Consider the following 15,093-nt stretch of genomic DNA (forward strand, 5'->3'; position numbering starts at 1 on the left):
TAACAGCTTTGAAGATTTTTAGTGGTTCTGCTGACTGCTTCCTTCCATCCTAGACAATGGCCTTCACTGAACGGCTCTTGGCAGTCATCCTTCCGTAGTTCTTTTCCAGGAGTCGAAGCATTGCTCTTCGTCAGTACTGGATCTATTGTAGGCGGCATTTGTGTCACATCCCATTACTGGAAACGCATCTCCAAAGAATAAAGTGCCTCTCCTGGGTTCCCCCGTATCCTGGGGGTCACGCTCCAGCAAAAAAAACTCAGGAGTCCGAATGGGCCAACGAACTGAGCAAGAGGAAAAACTCCAAGCCTCTTCTGAGGTTCTCAAGGCCTTTTTTATACGATCTGGAGTTCTTTGTCCTAGGATCAGAGATCCCACAGAGCTTTCTGTAAACATACTGACATTAATTGTCTTGACCTTCAGTTTTGGCAGCAAAATGTTCACATCTGAGTGACCTTCAGCACCTTTGTTTACTCTCAGATCGCCAACATAATCTGTCTAATCCTCTTAACCTGAGGCAGAAATACTTTAACATTAAATCAACATTATGGACAATTTGAACCTTTACAATATTTTATAGCTCATGAACAATTCTCTTTCATTCTTTTAGTCAGCTACCTTTACAAGTTAAGAATCAGTATTTAACCATTAAAATACAGTAATATAAAATTTTATTTTTTCCTCTACATGATTAATAACCTCTGTAAAATCTATGTCGGAGAACTTAAACAAAATTTTACCTCATCAGATTTTACATCATGATGGAAAATTGGGCAAGCTGAGTGGCTCACCTTCTGATCATTAGCATAATTTAATTCTGCAATGAATCATGCAATAGAGTATTACACAAACTGTTACAACTGCAATTTCTAAAACATCTAGTCAATTTCCACATTTCCCTAAGCCATAGTGGAATGACAATTGCACAGTAGCCAAGGAAGCTCAGAAAAAAAGCTTGGGGTATTTTTGGCAGTTACCTCACAATAATAATCTTCATTGCTTTCAAACATTCCCTAGCTTGAGCAAGACACTTTCGGCATCAGAATCAAAAGGAATCCAAGAGCCAATATATATTCTCCATAACCAGAACAACCAAAAATAAAGACGTTTGAGACAAAATCTGGATAATGAAGAGCAGATATACCACCTACCAGCTCTCTATCCTTGAGGACAGTGATTGCACAGTTGCTGATCCAACAGCAATTGCTGACACATCGGGAAGATTTTTGGTAAAACATGAGCAGTATCTTCTTATTTCCACACTGAGTTCCCTGCTCAAAAAGCTAAAGCAGAAAAAATCAAATCCTGTTTCTTCACACAGGCCCTGAACCATACAGCAGGCTGTTCACTAAAGAAGAATCGATGAAAGCTGCTTTTAGTTAAATGCCATCGAATTGCTGTCAGACCAGACAGTATGGTAAAATATCTGTCACCATCATTTGGATAAACTGTTGTTGCATCTTTACAACAGAATTTTTTGTAAGAGCATATTTCTGGATATCTAGTAAAAGGCTATTATTATTGCTTTTCCTAAGCCAGGGAAGGATCGAAATTTTCCCCCTCCATGTTGCCACTAATTTTGCATCCTCCAACTCCTGCCTGGACAACCAAATCAAATCACTTCCCATATGTCCACAAACTACCCAGTGCATGCCTCCTCTGATCTTTTGCCAAAAGGACATCAGAAAACCTCTGATTAATCTTTATACTAATAAGGCTCCTTATTAACTTATTAATGATTTAGATGGTATTCCTTTGGTTGTGCTCAAGATTTCTACTCCAGAATTGACATCCACCTTGTATCATCTATATAAACTTTCATATTCTACTGGTATCTACACAACAGCATGGAAGCAAGCCCACATCCAGCCTGTACCCAAAAAGGATACAAAAATTAGCTATCTATCATCTCATTGCTCTTACCTTAGTACTTTCAAAAGTGATGGAGAAGGTTATCAGCAATCAGCTTCTTCTTTATTTGGAGATTCATCAGTTAATTAGCAATCACCACTATGGATTCTGCCAGTCTCATTCTACAGCCAGCCTCCTTGTTAATCTCACCCACCTTTCGACTGAAGCCATGGAAAAATTTGGAGAAATTCATCGCTCTCAATATTTCTAGGCATTTGATCATGTCTGGCACCAAGGCCTCCTGAACAAACTTCCATTTTATGGCCTCCCTTCTACACTCTGTGACTGGATTGCCAGCTTCCTTATTAGTCATTCATTGCGTGTCATGGTGGATGGCTTCCTCTCATCAAATTTCCCTATCAGTGCTGGAATGTCTCAGGGTTCAGTACTCTTACCCACATTCTTCCTCTTTTACATCTCTGACTTCAAATCCTATTCACAACTTTGCAGATGACATTACTCTTCATTCCTCTTTCTCATTCAATAAGCCTTGTAGTACTCTAATGCCTCAAGATTGTCCATAACCAGTGACTTGAGTACTAACCTCCTCAACATCCTGAATCAGAGTGAAGACAACTTAGTAAATTTTAAATAAAACTCAAAACTTAGTAAAACTTAAGCCTCCCTTATTACCCGCAAGAAAAATCCTACCTCATTCTTTCTCATTTTTGATAATGTTCCAGTTTCCTTTCAAGATCAACTTTCTCTTCTTGGATTGACTGTCACATACAGGTTTATCTTGGCACAAACTTATTACATGGTCTCCTTAACCTCTAAAAAGCTTGGTGTTCTTTTCCTTCTTAAGCATTACTTCTCTTCCTCTCAATTCCTAAGACTTTATAAGTCTCAGATCCCTCCAACTCTGGAGTGCTGTTCCCACAGTTGGGGTTGAGCACCTAAGACTTTTGTAAGAATTCTTGATGATATTTAGAAGAGGGCAATCCACTTAATAGATGACCTTTCCCTCACAGACTCCCATCAGTCACTTTATTATAGGTGCTCTGTAAGTGCTATGCCTATTTTATAGGTACTTTCATGAGTATTGCTCCTCTGAATTGGCTGCTACTATTTCTCCAATTTTTTTTAACCATAGGAGAACTAGAGCAGCCATTGGCCAACACCCATACACAGTCCAGATTTGAACACATCGAACTAACTTCTCATCAGCTTCCTTTGTTCCATCCACCTCTATTATTTGGAACAATCTCCCCATACTGTTTTTTCCCACTGAGTACAACCTCCCACTCTTTTAAAAAAAAAAAAAAAAAAAAAAAAAAAACATATCAACAGGCTACATTTGCCCACATGTCACTGTAGTGTTATAGGTCTTGTGACCTTTCATGTGTGGGGTTAACATAAAAAAAAATAAAATAAAAATAACTACCATCCAATTGCTCTGGCCAGTTGCTTGTGCAAGATTCTGGAAAAAATGGTTAACTGTTGTCTTTTATGGTTTCTGGAGATCCCCCCCCCCTTTTTTTTTTTCTTCTTTCAGAACACAATCTAGCTTCTAAAAATAGCATTCTATTTTTAAAAATAGTTTGGCTGGAGGTGTCCATTAGAGATGCAAATATGAGCATCTAGTATCAGTTTTCTTTGATATGGAAAAACATACAACACTGCTTAGAGATTTGGAATACTGAAAGACCTAGATTAGTCTTAGAGGTAATCTCCCTCCATATAATCCTACAGATTGTATGGAGGGAGACACTCAAAACTGAATCCTATACGGTTCAGTTTTGAGTGTCTTACTTTTTGCAATCAAAGTCGACTCAGTAACAGAACAAGTAGTTGGAAGACATTGACAAGTTGTCAATAACTTCACCATCTTCCATTCATGTAATATGAGGATAATGGAAAGACAACTGCAGCAAGCCATTGACCAACTCTCAAAATGGGTGCTTGCAAATGGGTTCAGATTTTCACAAGCGAAGGCAGATTTTGTGCACTTTTGCCAGAGGTGTGGTCTTCATCCTGACCCAGAATTCTGACTAGAACAATCATTAATCCCAGTTGCACTAGAAGCCAAATTCTTGAATTCATATTTGACAGCAAACTCAGCTTCCTCCCTCACATATGGCAGTTACAAGACAAGTGCCATAAAGTGATGAATTCTATGCCCTCTATCTTTCAAATGTTCTTAGCTAATCTTAATAAAAGTTCTTTGCTTCTTTTGTACATGGCATAAGATCAAAACTTGATTATGGGTCTCAAGCCTATGCTTCTGCTAATGAAAAGCACCCGGCGATGGTTAGATCCTATTCACCATCAAGGCAAATCAACCACCTTTGTCACTTTGACATAACCAGCTGTCTCTGTTATATGCAATGAAAATAAAATAACCATAACAAATATAAATGGAGGAAAATGTGAGTTTACCTTTATTTTTATATCTGTTATTATTATTATGTCAACTCATATTCCAATATTGAAACAAGAGAATAAAATCCCTGCCAGACCACTCTACATGGCCAACTATTTTTTGTCCATGATGGGAGAATCTGTAAAACACTCAACAGGTGCCCATAAAACCTTTTGATTTGTAAATAAAAACTCTCCTGCATGCTCTTGATAGTTACACATACCTGTATGTAACTTCTCATTTGGTAAGCTACCAAAATTTGCCTACTTTCCTATTGTCTACCAGCAGCTTTTCAATTCATGGAATTGAATACTCTGATTTTTTGCCTTCTACATGGATGGTTCAAAATTGGAAGACCTAATTGGATCTTCTGCTATCTTTCTAGACAACATTATATCTGCACAAATCCCACTAGAGTGCTAACTTTACCACTGAGCTGTATACCATTAGAGCTTGCACTAAAATACATCAGATTGAATATACAGGGTGTTTCAAAAAGAATGTTCCGATTTGAAAATTGTATATCTCTGCAACCACGAACCACAAATGAATGCGACTTGTACCATTTGTAATTGTAGTGAGTGAAACTTGAGGCCTTACTTCATACTTGGTAATTTATTTTGTAACTGTACCACATTTTCATTATTAAATATAATTATTTAAAATTGGGTCATTCTTTTTGAAACACCCTGTATTATGTACCTTTGGTAGCAATGCAGACTTATCAGGTAATAAAAAGTCTGGAGCTACAAAAACATCCAATGCTCTCTCTCTCTCTTTCGAATCCAGTCACCACCACCTCCAGTTTTGGATGTTACACTTAAATGTATGCTTCTGATGGATTCCAAGCCATGGTGGAATATCTGCAGCCTTGTTTCCCTTGATCATGGGAAACAAGGCTGCAGATACTGTGGTAGGTCAGCTCGTTTCTCAAACATCCATCTGTCTGTCCCATACACTGATTACTGGCAGATTATCAGACATAAATTTTTATCCCAATGGCAGTCATCTTGGAATAGAGATACTAATAATAACCTCTGCCAAATTAAGCCTGAAATTAAATTATGGAAGTCTATTCTGCACTTGTACTTGCTTGGCTCCACATAGATCATTGTCATCTCATCCGCTCCTTCCTGTTGAGGGCGATAACATACCTGCATGTGAGTTATGTAATGCTAGACTCACTATTTGTCATATTTTAATTGACTGTCCTCATTTCTTTAATGACCTCAGTTATTATTTTAGCCATATATACCCTGGCATATTTTATCGACTCTACAGATGTTTCTTTTGTTTTTAAATTTTTAAAAACAATTAAAACATCTTTTACCATATATATATATATATATATATATATATATATATATATATATATATATATATATGGTAAAATATCTATACATGTTTATAAATAAATATGTATAGATAGATCACTTACATGTTTATTTATAAATGTTTCTTATATATACCCTTTTAATATTGTTGATTTTTATTTGTTTTGTGATCTTTTCCTGGTTGTTTTACAACTGTTTTTTTATACAATTTTATATTCTTGTTTTTGTACACCTCCCTTTTTTATCTATATCCATTTATATATTTTACATTTTTTTTGTTTTTTACTTGTGTACTGTTATGATCTTTTACTGGTGCACTATGATCACAGCCATCCTTGCACAAAAAAAACACCAAACCATTATCTGACTTTTCATGTTTGTATCTCAAGCCTTTGATCACTGTTTGTTTGAAAACTGTCTTGTTAAGTGTTTTTGACTAATTTCCCTCATAGTCCCTAGAATGTATTTATTCATTTGGCTCTCCCCTATACAGCATTGCTTTATTCTGTTGTCTTTTTCATTGTTTGTCAATTTCACTAAAAATTATTCCTTAATAGCTAACATAATTTACTTCTCCATTGAGAATGCTCTTAATGTTTACCATGTTTTTGCCTATTTTCGTATTTTTTAAATGTTTTTATTGCTGATTTTCATACCAGATTTGTTAGATTTATTTAGAAGATATCATCTGCATAAAAAAAACAGAACTGAGTTGAAGATCTCTAATTTTGATATCAGGTTTATTATTATTATTACAGTAACCGCCATGTTGTCAGTAGACTGATCATAGGAGATCCACACTTAACTAGCAGCATGTCTGTCAATATTGAACCCTGAAATCATTTGCACTCCCTGAATTTACAATGCACTCCAACAGTGTGCTCCACTCATCAACATGCAAAAAAAATCTACTACTTGCACCCTTCTTCACCAATCTTTACATAACTTCCAGGGATGGCATCTCATCCTTCACTGTTTTTATAATCTCTTCTGTATTAATCTGGTAAAATACCTTAGCTGATTTGAAGATATCTATCATATCACCTCTTACTGTCCAACAGACTCTGCCTTCTGTTTTCCCTGAATGGCTCTGCATAACCAACACTCCAAAGTCCTGATATCACTTTGGCCATTTGTGTATGGATCCTCTCTAGTGTTTCTACATCACAATGAAAACTAGGTGACCAAATTTGAGCATAGTAGTACATGTATGGTCTGACCAATGCCTTATACAGAGACACCGTCATAGCAGCAATGCAATGTGCAGTCTTCGCAACACTTGCAATATGCCTTTCAGAACTTTAGTCCACTGCCTACTATCACCCAAGATCCCGAATCTCATCCACTTAAGTACAGCTCCACCAATACAGTACATAGCCCTATATCTCTGCACCCCAGTGTAACACCTTGCATTTATTAATATTAAAATTATAATCCCACTCATCTGTCCAAGCTAAAAGTCTATTTAGATCTTGAAAAGAATTAACAACAGCAATACTGATAATTCTACCTAACTTAGCATCATCAAACATTTGAAGATTCCAAGTCAGTTTACATGCAATATCACTAGCAAATAAGTTAAACAGTAGGGCCCAAGAACAGAATCCTGAAGCATGTCACTAGTCACTTTCCTTTTCTGAGACACTACTCCATCATACACAACTTGCTGGTATTATTCAGAAAGCCAGTCTTCAATCCATCTAAAAGAAGACCCCCTTCACAAACCCATGATGACCATAATAGAGAATCTTATGTCCATCAACCCAATTCTGTATTCTGTTCCTAACCAATTTCTCCAACACTTTGACCACAACTGAAGATGTATAGACCAGTCTATAACTGGGAACTTCTATCCTAGAACCAGGTTGTGGAAAAGTACTATTTTGCCTTCTTTCCACCCCTTAAGAACCTTAAACCACTGCAAGACTTTAATTAAATAACCAGTTCAAGAGTATCACCGACTCCTTTGCACATTCTTTCAAATTATGTGGTGATATGTTATCCATTCCCACACCCTTATTGACAGCTAACTTAAGCAACACTGATACATCTTTGATTTTTATGTCTCAGTCTTATCTCCTTTTGATACAGCCTTTTTTTTTTTTTTTAATCCCCTCATTGTTTTCTTATTTTATAGTTACATATGTGACTGAATATGTGGATCATAGGCCTGGTATGGCTGATTACAGACCCAATTACGTTCTTATCCTGATTCTGTCTGAATATGGCAGTAGTGTAGTTCTCTGGATTATCTTAACACCTGTTGCAATGTGTTTCCTAAATTTTATCCCTTTATCTCAAAATCTTTCATCCTTCACTTCTGAAGTGAATGAATGCCATAAAGTAACTTACTGACTACATAGAAGCAAGTACAGTAATCCCTCGATTAGTGTGTCATTTTTTTTTTTGATACCCAAATTCGATTAGTGCACCTATATTCATCTTCAAAATAAATGTTACAGATTTTAAAAATTTTTTATCTATACATTTTTATGGCTAACTATTTTAAAAAATCACTCACCAGAATGAAATAATTTAGTTACCGATTAAAAACATTTTACAAAGTTATTTTTAATGGCATACTACACTATTTCCATGTATACTATGTTCCAAATTTTTACCGCCAAAATTTATGTCATCTGCTATAGTACACCCACAGATTCAAGACCTTCGACACTTCTGCACATGTCACAAAAAGGAGAATCCATTTCGATATAAGGGTAATCAGTCCGTCTTCTGGGATGAGCTGTTTATTATTACATGTTGGAAAATTAACTTCTCTTTTAGTTTTTAAAGTAACTATTTTGCTTGTATAACAGTTGGGAAATTTTATCTATAAAGCACATGATTTCGCTTGTTGGCGACCAATTCGTATGTCCTTCATTTCTTTACCCCCTTCAATGATAACGTCCAAGAGTTAATAAAATCTCATTCTGAAGAATTGAGTGATTCCGACCTGCTAAATTTAGATGCACAGCGGGAAGATCCTGAAGAACATGAAGAAAATTTAACCACTGATAGTCAGCCAAAAGAGATTTCACAGAAACAATTTGAAAATATTTTTCGTACAATCGAAGTTTTTAAGCAGCAATGCTTAGAGGCTGACCCTGATGAAGAGAGAAGCAGAAGAGTAGAAGAGGCAATAGGGCCATGCCGTCGGTTGTATGAAAAAAAAAAAAAGTAACAAAATGCCTGCCAAACTACGTTAGCTCAAGTAGAATAATAAAATTTATATTCTGAATATGTTTTATTGTCTTCCAGCTTCGTGGTTTTCCTTTAACTAGACCCTGAGACATACCTTAATTCTTTTATTAAAAAATTAAGGTTCAAAAAAGAAATTTGAGGAACGAATTATACTTTTTCTTATAGGTTATTATATTTGATTAGTGTGTTTTCAATTAATGCGCCTGTTTTAAAGAACTCATTAGGCACACTAATTGAGGGATTGATGTAGTAAAAAAATAAGTGTGTAAAAATACATTCTACAATTCAAATATACCTAATGTGGTTTAAAAATCTAGTCATTATACACATTAAAATTTGCTTTGATTGCAAATTACTGGCAGAATCTTGAAAAGACTGTCTGGGATATATATTTGTGCGTAATATTTACACCTGTAAAAAGTTTGAAATCTATACTACTTTAGTTCTGTAGGTGAGTATAGGGTGTAGACAATCCAGAAACCCTGCACCGGGAGACCAGACAGTACTTTTTCAAACTGTTTCAGCCCTATTAAGCATGGGTAATGTTCTCAAACCATGTAATGTGATTCATCTTCCATCTAAATTATTCATAGGACTGAAACACTGCATGTTACAAAGCAAATGCTATCCATTTTGGCTGCCAAGACTGTCATTAATAGCTAAAAACTTTTATGAGTTAATTCTCAATATTAATTATTTTATATACTTTGTTCTCATGTCTTTTTGTTGTTTTTCAGTTCAACCTGTCCATTCATGATTTACCAGAGGTACAAACTGAAATTAAAAAGACTTTGGCTGGCAGGGCTCCTACGATTGGTTTTATTATGTGTGTTGAAATTTCTTTGAAGACTTCGGAGGGTGATACACTTGTTCTTGAAACATGGATAATTGATATGAATGAACAAAGAGATATGAGTGTTCGGATAATATACACTGCCTATAATCGCATGAGTTTGATGTTAAAGTCCTTAACTGCTGTTGCTCGAATCACTCCAGCACACAAGTTAGCCTCCCGACAAGGGCCTGATTCTTATGTCATATGTTATAGAGTCTATCTTGGAAATCCTCAGGTAAGACTTCTGTCAAATTTTTGGAACATAGTTTTATTCATATTGGTATAATAAACGTATTTATTTATTTTTCTTGTTACAGAGTGATCAGCATTCATTTCAGTAAAATTATGGAGACTACAATAATAGTAGGAATAATTACTTTAATTTCCTGACGTTTTGAACTTCATATTAAAGTCATCACCTGGAGCAAACCAAGTGTTTATTGCAGATGATGACATTAATATGCAGGTCGAAACGTCAAGAAATTAAAGTAATTATTCCTAACATGGTTGTAGTCTCTATAATTTTACTGAAATGTATTTGTTTATTTACATATTACCCAAAGACAGCTGAATGAATTAAAACTAAACTAAATAACTCTTCATTGCACCTGGCAAGGGTATTTTCAAAAGATTTTATTTTTTGTTATGGGCTTGGCAATTTTATTGAAATAAAAATTTAAGTGATATGTTGTTTAGAAGGATTCTCCCCCCCCCAACCCAACCTATTACAAAAATGCTTTTTTCCTTCTTAATACATTCTCCTGTACTCACCACCATGCATCTGGAAAATGTGTAAATTGATTTATTGGTCTATATCCATTGTATTGCCGGCCTGGTTGGCCCGAGTGGTTAGCGTATCTGCTCTCCAGCCAAGAGGCTGTAGGTTCAAATCCTGCCTAGGCATGGATGTTTGTGATTGTCTTCCACCTTCATACATTCATTTATACAAGTGAATAAGCACTCTCCCAAGATTGAATGAATCACCATGGGAGAAGTAGACCCAACCCTCCCACAATGGGAGAGGCCTTTACCCCAGTAGCAGGGAAAAGTTACTGGCTGGAAATTTATTATTTATTATCCATTGTATTAGAAGTAGAGTTAAGTATAAATAGTAGTTGACATTGTTTCTTTTTGACCTCCTGCCTATATATATAAATTATTATTTATCCTCAACTCTCTAAAATTATTCTATACACCAAGTTAGCTTTTCATTAGGAAACCCCTCCCCCAATTTACATATTCAGCGCGATATCAAAGTACCACATGATATCAACATCATGTACAGCTACTATAAATGGACACACCTATCCTCCGTATGTAATCAGTAAACGTTTGTCAGTAATGGCAAAACATGGCAGCATAAGCCAATTTGACCAGATAGTTGGGCAGGTGCCAGTATTTGGGAAACAGCTGCACTTGTTGGTTGCTCCAATACTACTGTATCAAGAGTGTATCAGGACTGTATTAACGATGATCAGACATCCTGCAGAAGGGCTCGCATTGGTCAGCCATTCAAGGTTGATCCTAGAGGTTGAGCGTCGAGTGTCACAACTGGTATCTCAGCAGTGACATGCAACAGTCACACAGCTCACCCACCAGTACAGCAGTGGGGCAGTTTGATCCATTTCCTTTATTCACCTGGGGTTTCACATCCAGAGACCAACAAGGGTACCCATGATGATGATGATGGCCAGGCATTTCAAACAACAGCTCGCATGGGCTAACATTGGCAACGAACCCACGACAGATGGAAAAATGTCATCTGGAGTGACGTCCCATTTCCTGCTGCACCACGCTGATGGCCAGGTTCGCAGTTGACGTAAACAGCATAAAGCCTTATCCCTCAGTTGCATAGTTGAGGTTCAACAGGCTGGTGATGTGTTATGGTCTGGGGAACTTTTTCTTGGCATGCCCTAGATGTGTTGGTTATCATCCCACAAACACTAAATGGTGAATACTACAGGACCTGGCCAACCATCTCCATCCATATATGAGGTCTACCCCTGACCACACTGCCACCTTTCAAAAGGACAGCGTACTTTGTCATATGTGGTTGGAAGAAAACACGAATTTGCCACATTGCCTTGTCCCCCAAACTCCCCTCACTATAACCCAATTGAACATATGTGGAATATGCGAGAATGGGATGTATACAATGTAAAATGTACACAAGAAGCCCTTATGTAATTGAAATGACCTTACAGATCATTTACATATGGACTTCTTATGTCATCCAGTGTTTGTCTTTTCCCATTCTTGCAAATCCATTATCCACTGATTTATCTGGAATAAACAGAGAAATGCTATTCATATGTATCATTCACGGTGAAGGGATTCAGTGATGACCTCAACTTCCCTCATTCACACAGTGAGGTATTTGCTGGAATAATAGCTATAATTGCAAGAAGTCTTGAGAAAAATGGAAACCTGTTCTTAATATTCATTGTTCTTTCAAAAAGATCTTGTATGTTTAAATGCTTCTCCACAACTTTGAACTCATAGTATCATATTTATTGAAAGTGATCAAAATGTTAATTTCTTTCTTCCCAAAGTCTTCCAGATCTTCAGATAAGGTAAATGTATCAAAATACTGAGACATATTTAGCAATTGCTGATTCATTTTCAACAAAACTTTTTAACAAATACATTATTCATTGAAAATTTGAATAGCTCTGCATACATGTATTAACAGAATAACATTGTATACACCTAGATGATTGGTGTTACCCAAACATTTTGTCTCTCAAAATGTTGTGGAGCTTTCCTCATTTCTTTCAGGACTTCCAAGGTGCTGTTCATATGTTGTTCTTTTGGTTGAATAATTTGCAGTTTTCCTTTTGAAAAATCAATGATAGTTGCTTGAATAATAAAAAAAAAAAAAAAAGAGAAAATGGATTATTATTGCAAAGAAGAATGTCTTCATTTTATCTAACAAGTGTTTTGGTGCAGCATCATCATCATCATCAAATTCCTGCCATGTACCCTCAAGGGGTGTACAGGATATGATAGTACTACATGAAAAAAATTAAATCATTACTAACTTCCTATCTACAATTTTCCTCCAAATCAGTCTGTTACTTGTCAAGACTCCAACATTATCAGATCTTATATTTCTGTCGTCTAAGGCACTTTGTACCATATCAATCCACCTATATCTTGGTCTTACTCTGGGTTGTTTAGCTGGCAACCTGGCAGAGAACACTTGTTTTGCTAATCTTTCTTCGCCCATTCTGTTTAAGTGACCATACCACCTGAGATTAGCTCTGCTAATGCATTCCTGGATGTTGACAATGTCAAGTTCTTTCCTAATATCCTCGTTTTTAATATGATATTGCCATTGATGCCATCTGTTCACGCCTATAATCTTTCTCAGGACTCTCATATCTGTGGTCTCTAGTCTTTGGTCAAGTGTTTTACTTCTGACCCAGCTCTCAGATCCATAAGTTAAAACTGGTTTGTACACTGTCTGGTATACAGCTAATTTGGTGTTCCAACTAATTTCTCTCTTATTCCATATGAATTTATTCAATTGACTTCCTAGCATACCAGCTTTGTTGATTCTGTTGTCTATTTCTATATTTAATTTACCATCTTCAGTAAAAATCGTGCCTAAGTAGCTGAAATGTTTCATTTTTTCCACAGGTTCTCCATTCACAACACAGTTGACATTTTCAATGATTCTGCCTATTTTCATTGTCTTTGTCTTTTTATTGCTGACCTTCATACACATATCTATTACAACAGTTATTCAATTTAGTCAGAGAATCTTGCAGACTTATAGCGGATTTATTTAGAAGTATAACATCATCCGCATAAAGCAAAGAGCTGACATTAACATCTCCAATTTTGATATCATGTTTAATACCACTTTCCTTCATAATGTCATCCATATAGATAATAAATAACACAGGGGATAATGTACATCCTTGTCTCACACCAGATTTAACATTAAACCATCTTCCCGTACTTCCTTCAATTCTAACTGCTGACTTACAACTCAAATAAAGACTAAGTATTGCTTGATATAATGCCCCATTGACACCATATAACTGTAGCGTATTGAATAGCTTCTCTCTTGGCACCTTATCATATGCCTTTTCCAAATCGACAAAACTTAAATACAGATCTCTGTTATATTCCCATGATTTCTCGACTATTTGTCATAAAGTGAAGATCTGATCCTGACTGCCTCTATTTGGCCTGAATCCAGCTTGTTCTTCACCAAGCTTTTCTTCCACAATTCTTCTCAACCGTTTCTCAAGTATACTTGCATAGATCTTGCCAGGAATACTCAGTAGGGAAATACCTCTGTAATTCTCACATTCAGTTTTATTTCCCTTTTTATATATGGGTACTATGAGAGCTCTACTCCAATCATCGGGAATTCGTCCCTCTGTCCAGGCTTTCTGAACTATGCAGTGCAGCCACTGTAAGACTCTTATACCACCATACTTCAGCATTTCTGGTCGAATATCATCTAGTCCTGCTGCCTTTCCACATTTCAAGGCTTTGATGGTTTTTTCTACTTCAGGAATGGATATGTATTCCTGGATGCCTGGTCAGTGTTATGTTAGTTATGGTTAGTAATGCTCATAAAGTGTTTATGAGCATTACTTTTATAAAATGTTTCATTTATAAAGTGTTAATTAGCTATAAACACTAACACCTCTGTCCCTAAATAAGCATCTCTCTCTCTCTCTCTCTCTCTCTCTGTGAGGAGCTGATAATTAATAAAACCAAACATTAAAATTGAAACATACTATTTGATTTTTAAGACCATGGATTTAATAAACATTTATACAAATCGTCTACTAGTTTCGCTAGCTGTAACTGTCTATCTTTGTCAAGACAAGAAAGGTTATGCTAGTATTAAATGCAAAAAACAAAAGAATGAAGTAACGGTTTAAAAACAGTTAGACAAATTGGAGAGCACGCGTGACATCACACGCATGAGGCGTGAAGACTTAGTTATTGTTATTAAGTCGCGTTTTATAATTTTTCATATAATTTAGTTCCGTTAAACTTCATGAATTTAACAGATTTTTCCACGTCTTTTAATATTATTCCCTGGTTTCTATTGAGATTATTTTCTGTTCGTAGGACTACTGCAGCTTCTTTAAAGGTTCTATATCAAAAATATTCTTCGATATATGGCATGGAACTGTTATCCCAATCTATTGAATAGTTTGAAGTTGGGAAATGATGTGCTAACCCTGAGGTGTCTATTCTCTTATGATTGACATCTCCGACATGTTCCTTCTTTCAAATTTCTAGGCTTCTTGAAGTTTGGCCTGTGTAGGTAAGTCCACACGTACATGATATGCTATAAACACTTGCGTATTTGTAGAAAGCGACGCTATCCTTAGTGGATCTTAATAACACTCTTGTAGTTGTAGTAGGTTTAAAAACAACTCTGATGTTAAAAGGTCTTATGATTCTTGCTATTTTGG

The 15,093-nt window shown here is 36.0% G+C and overlaps 1 protein-coding gene across 1 annotated transcript in view; it reads left to right on the forward strand.

Annotated features, from left to right (window-relative positions):
* Atg13 (Autophagy-related 13) overlaps positions 1-15,093 on the forward strand; it is a 163,268-nt gene that overhangs the window by 59,576 nt on the left and 88,599 nt on the right. Inside the window, exon 3 of the mRNA XM_090395985.1 lies at positions 9,546-9,878. Within this exon, the coding sequence (XP_090252111.1) occupies positions 9,546-9,878 (333 nt within the window). The remainder of the gene's footprint in view (positions 1-9,545; positions 9,879-15,093) is intronic.

Source organism: Typopeltis vanoorti, chromosome 7 (assembly GCF_054136105.1).
Source record: "Typopeltis vanoorti isolate ZY-2024b chromosome 7, IOZ_Tvanoo_1.0, whole genome shotgun sequence".
Taxonomy (NCBI): domain Eukaryota; kingdom Metazoa; phylum Arthropoda; class Arachnida; order Uropygi; family Thelyphonidae; genus Typopeltis; species Typopeltis vanoorti.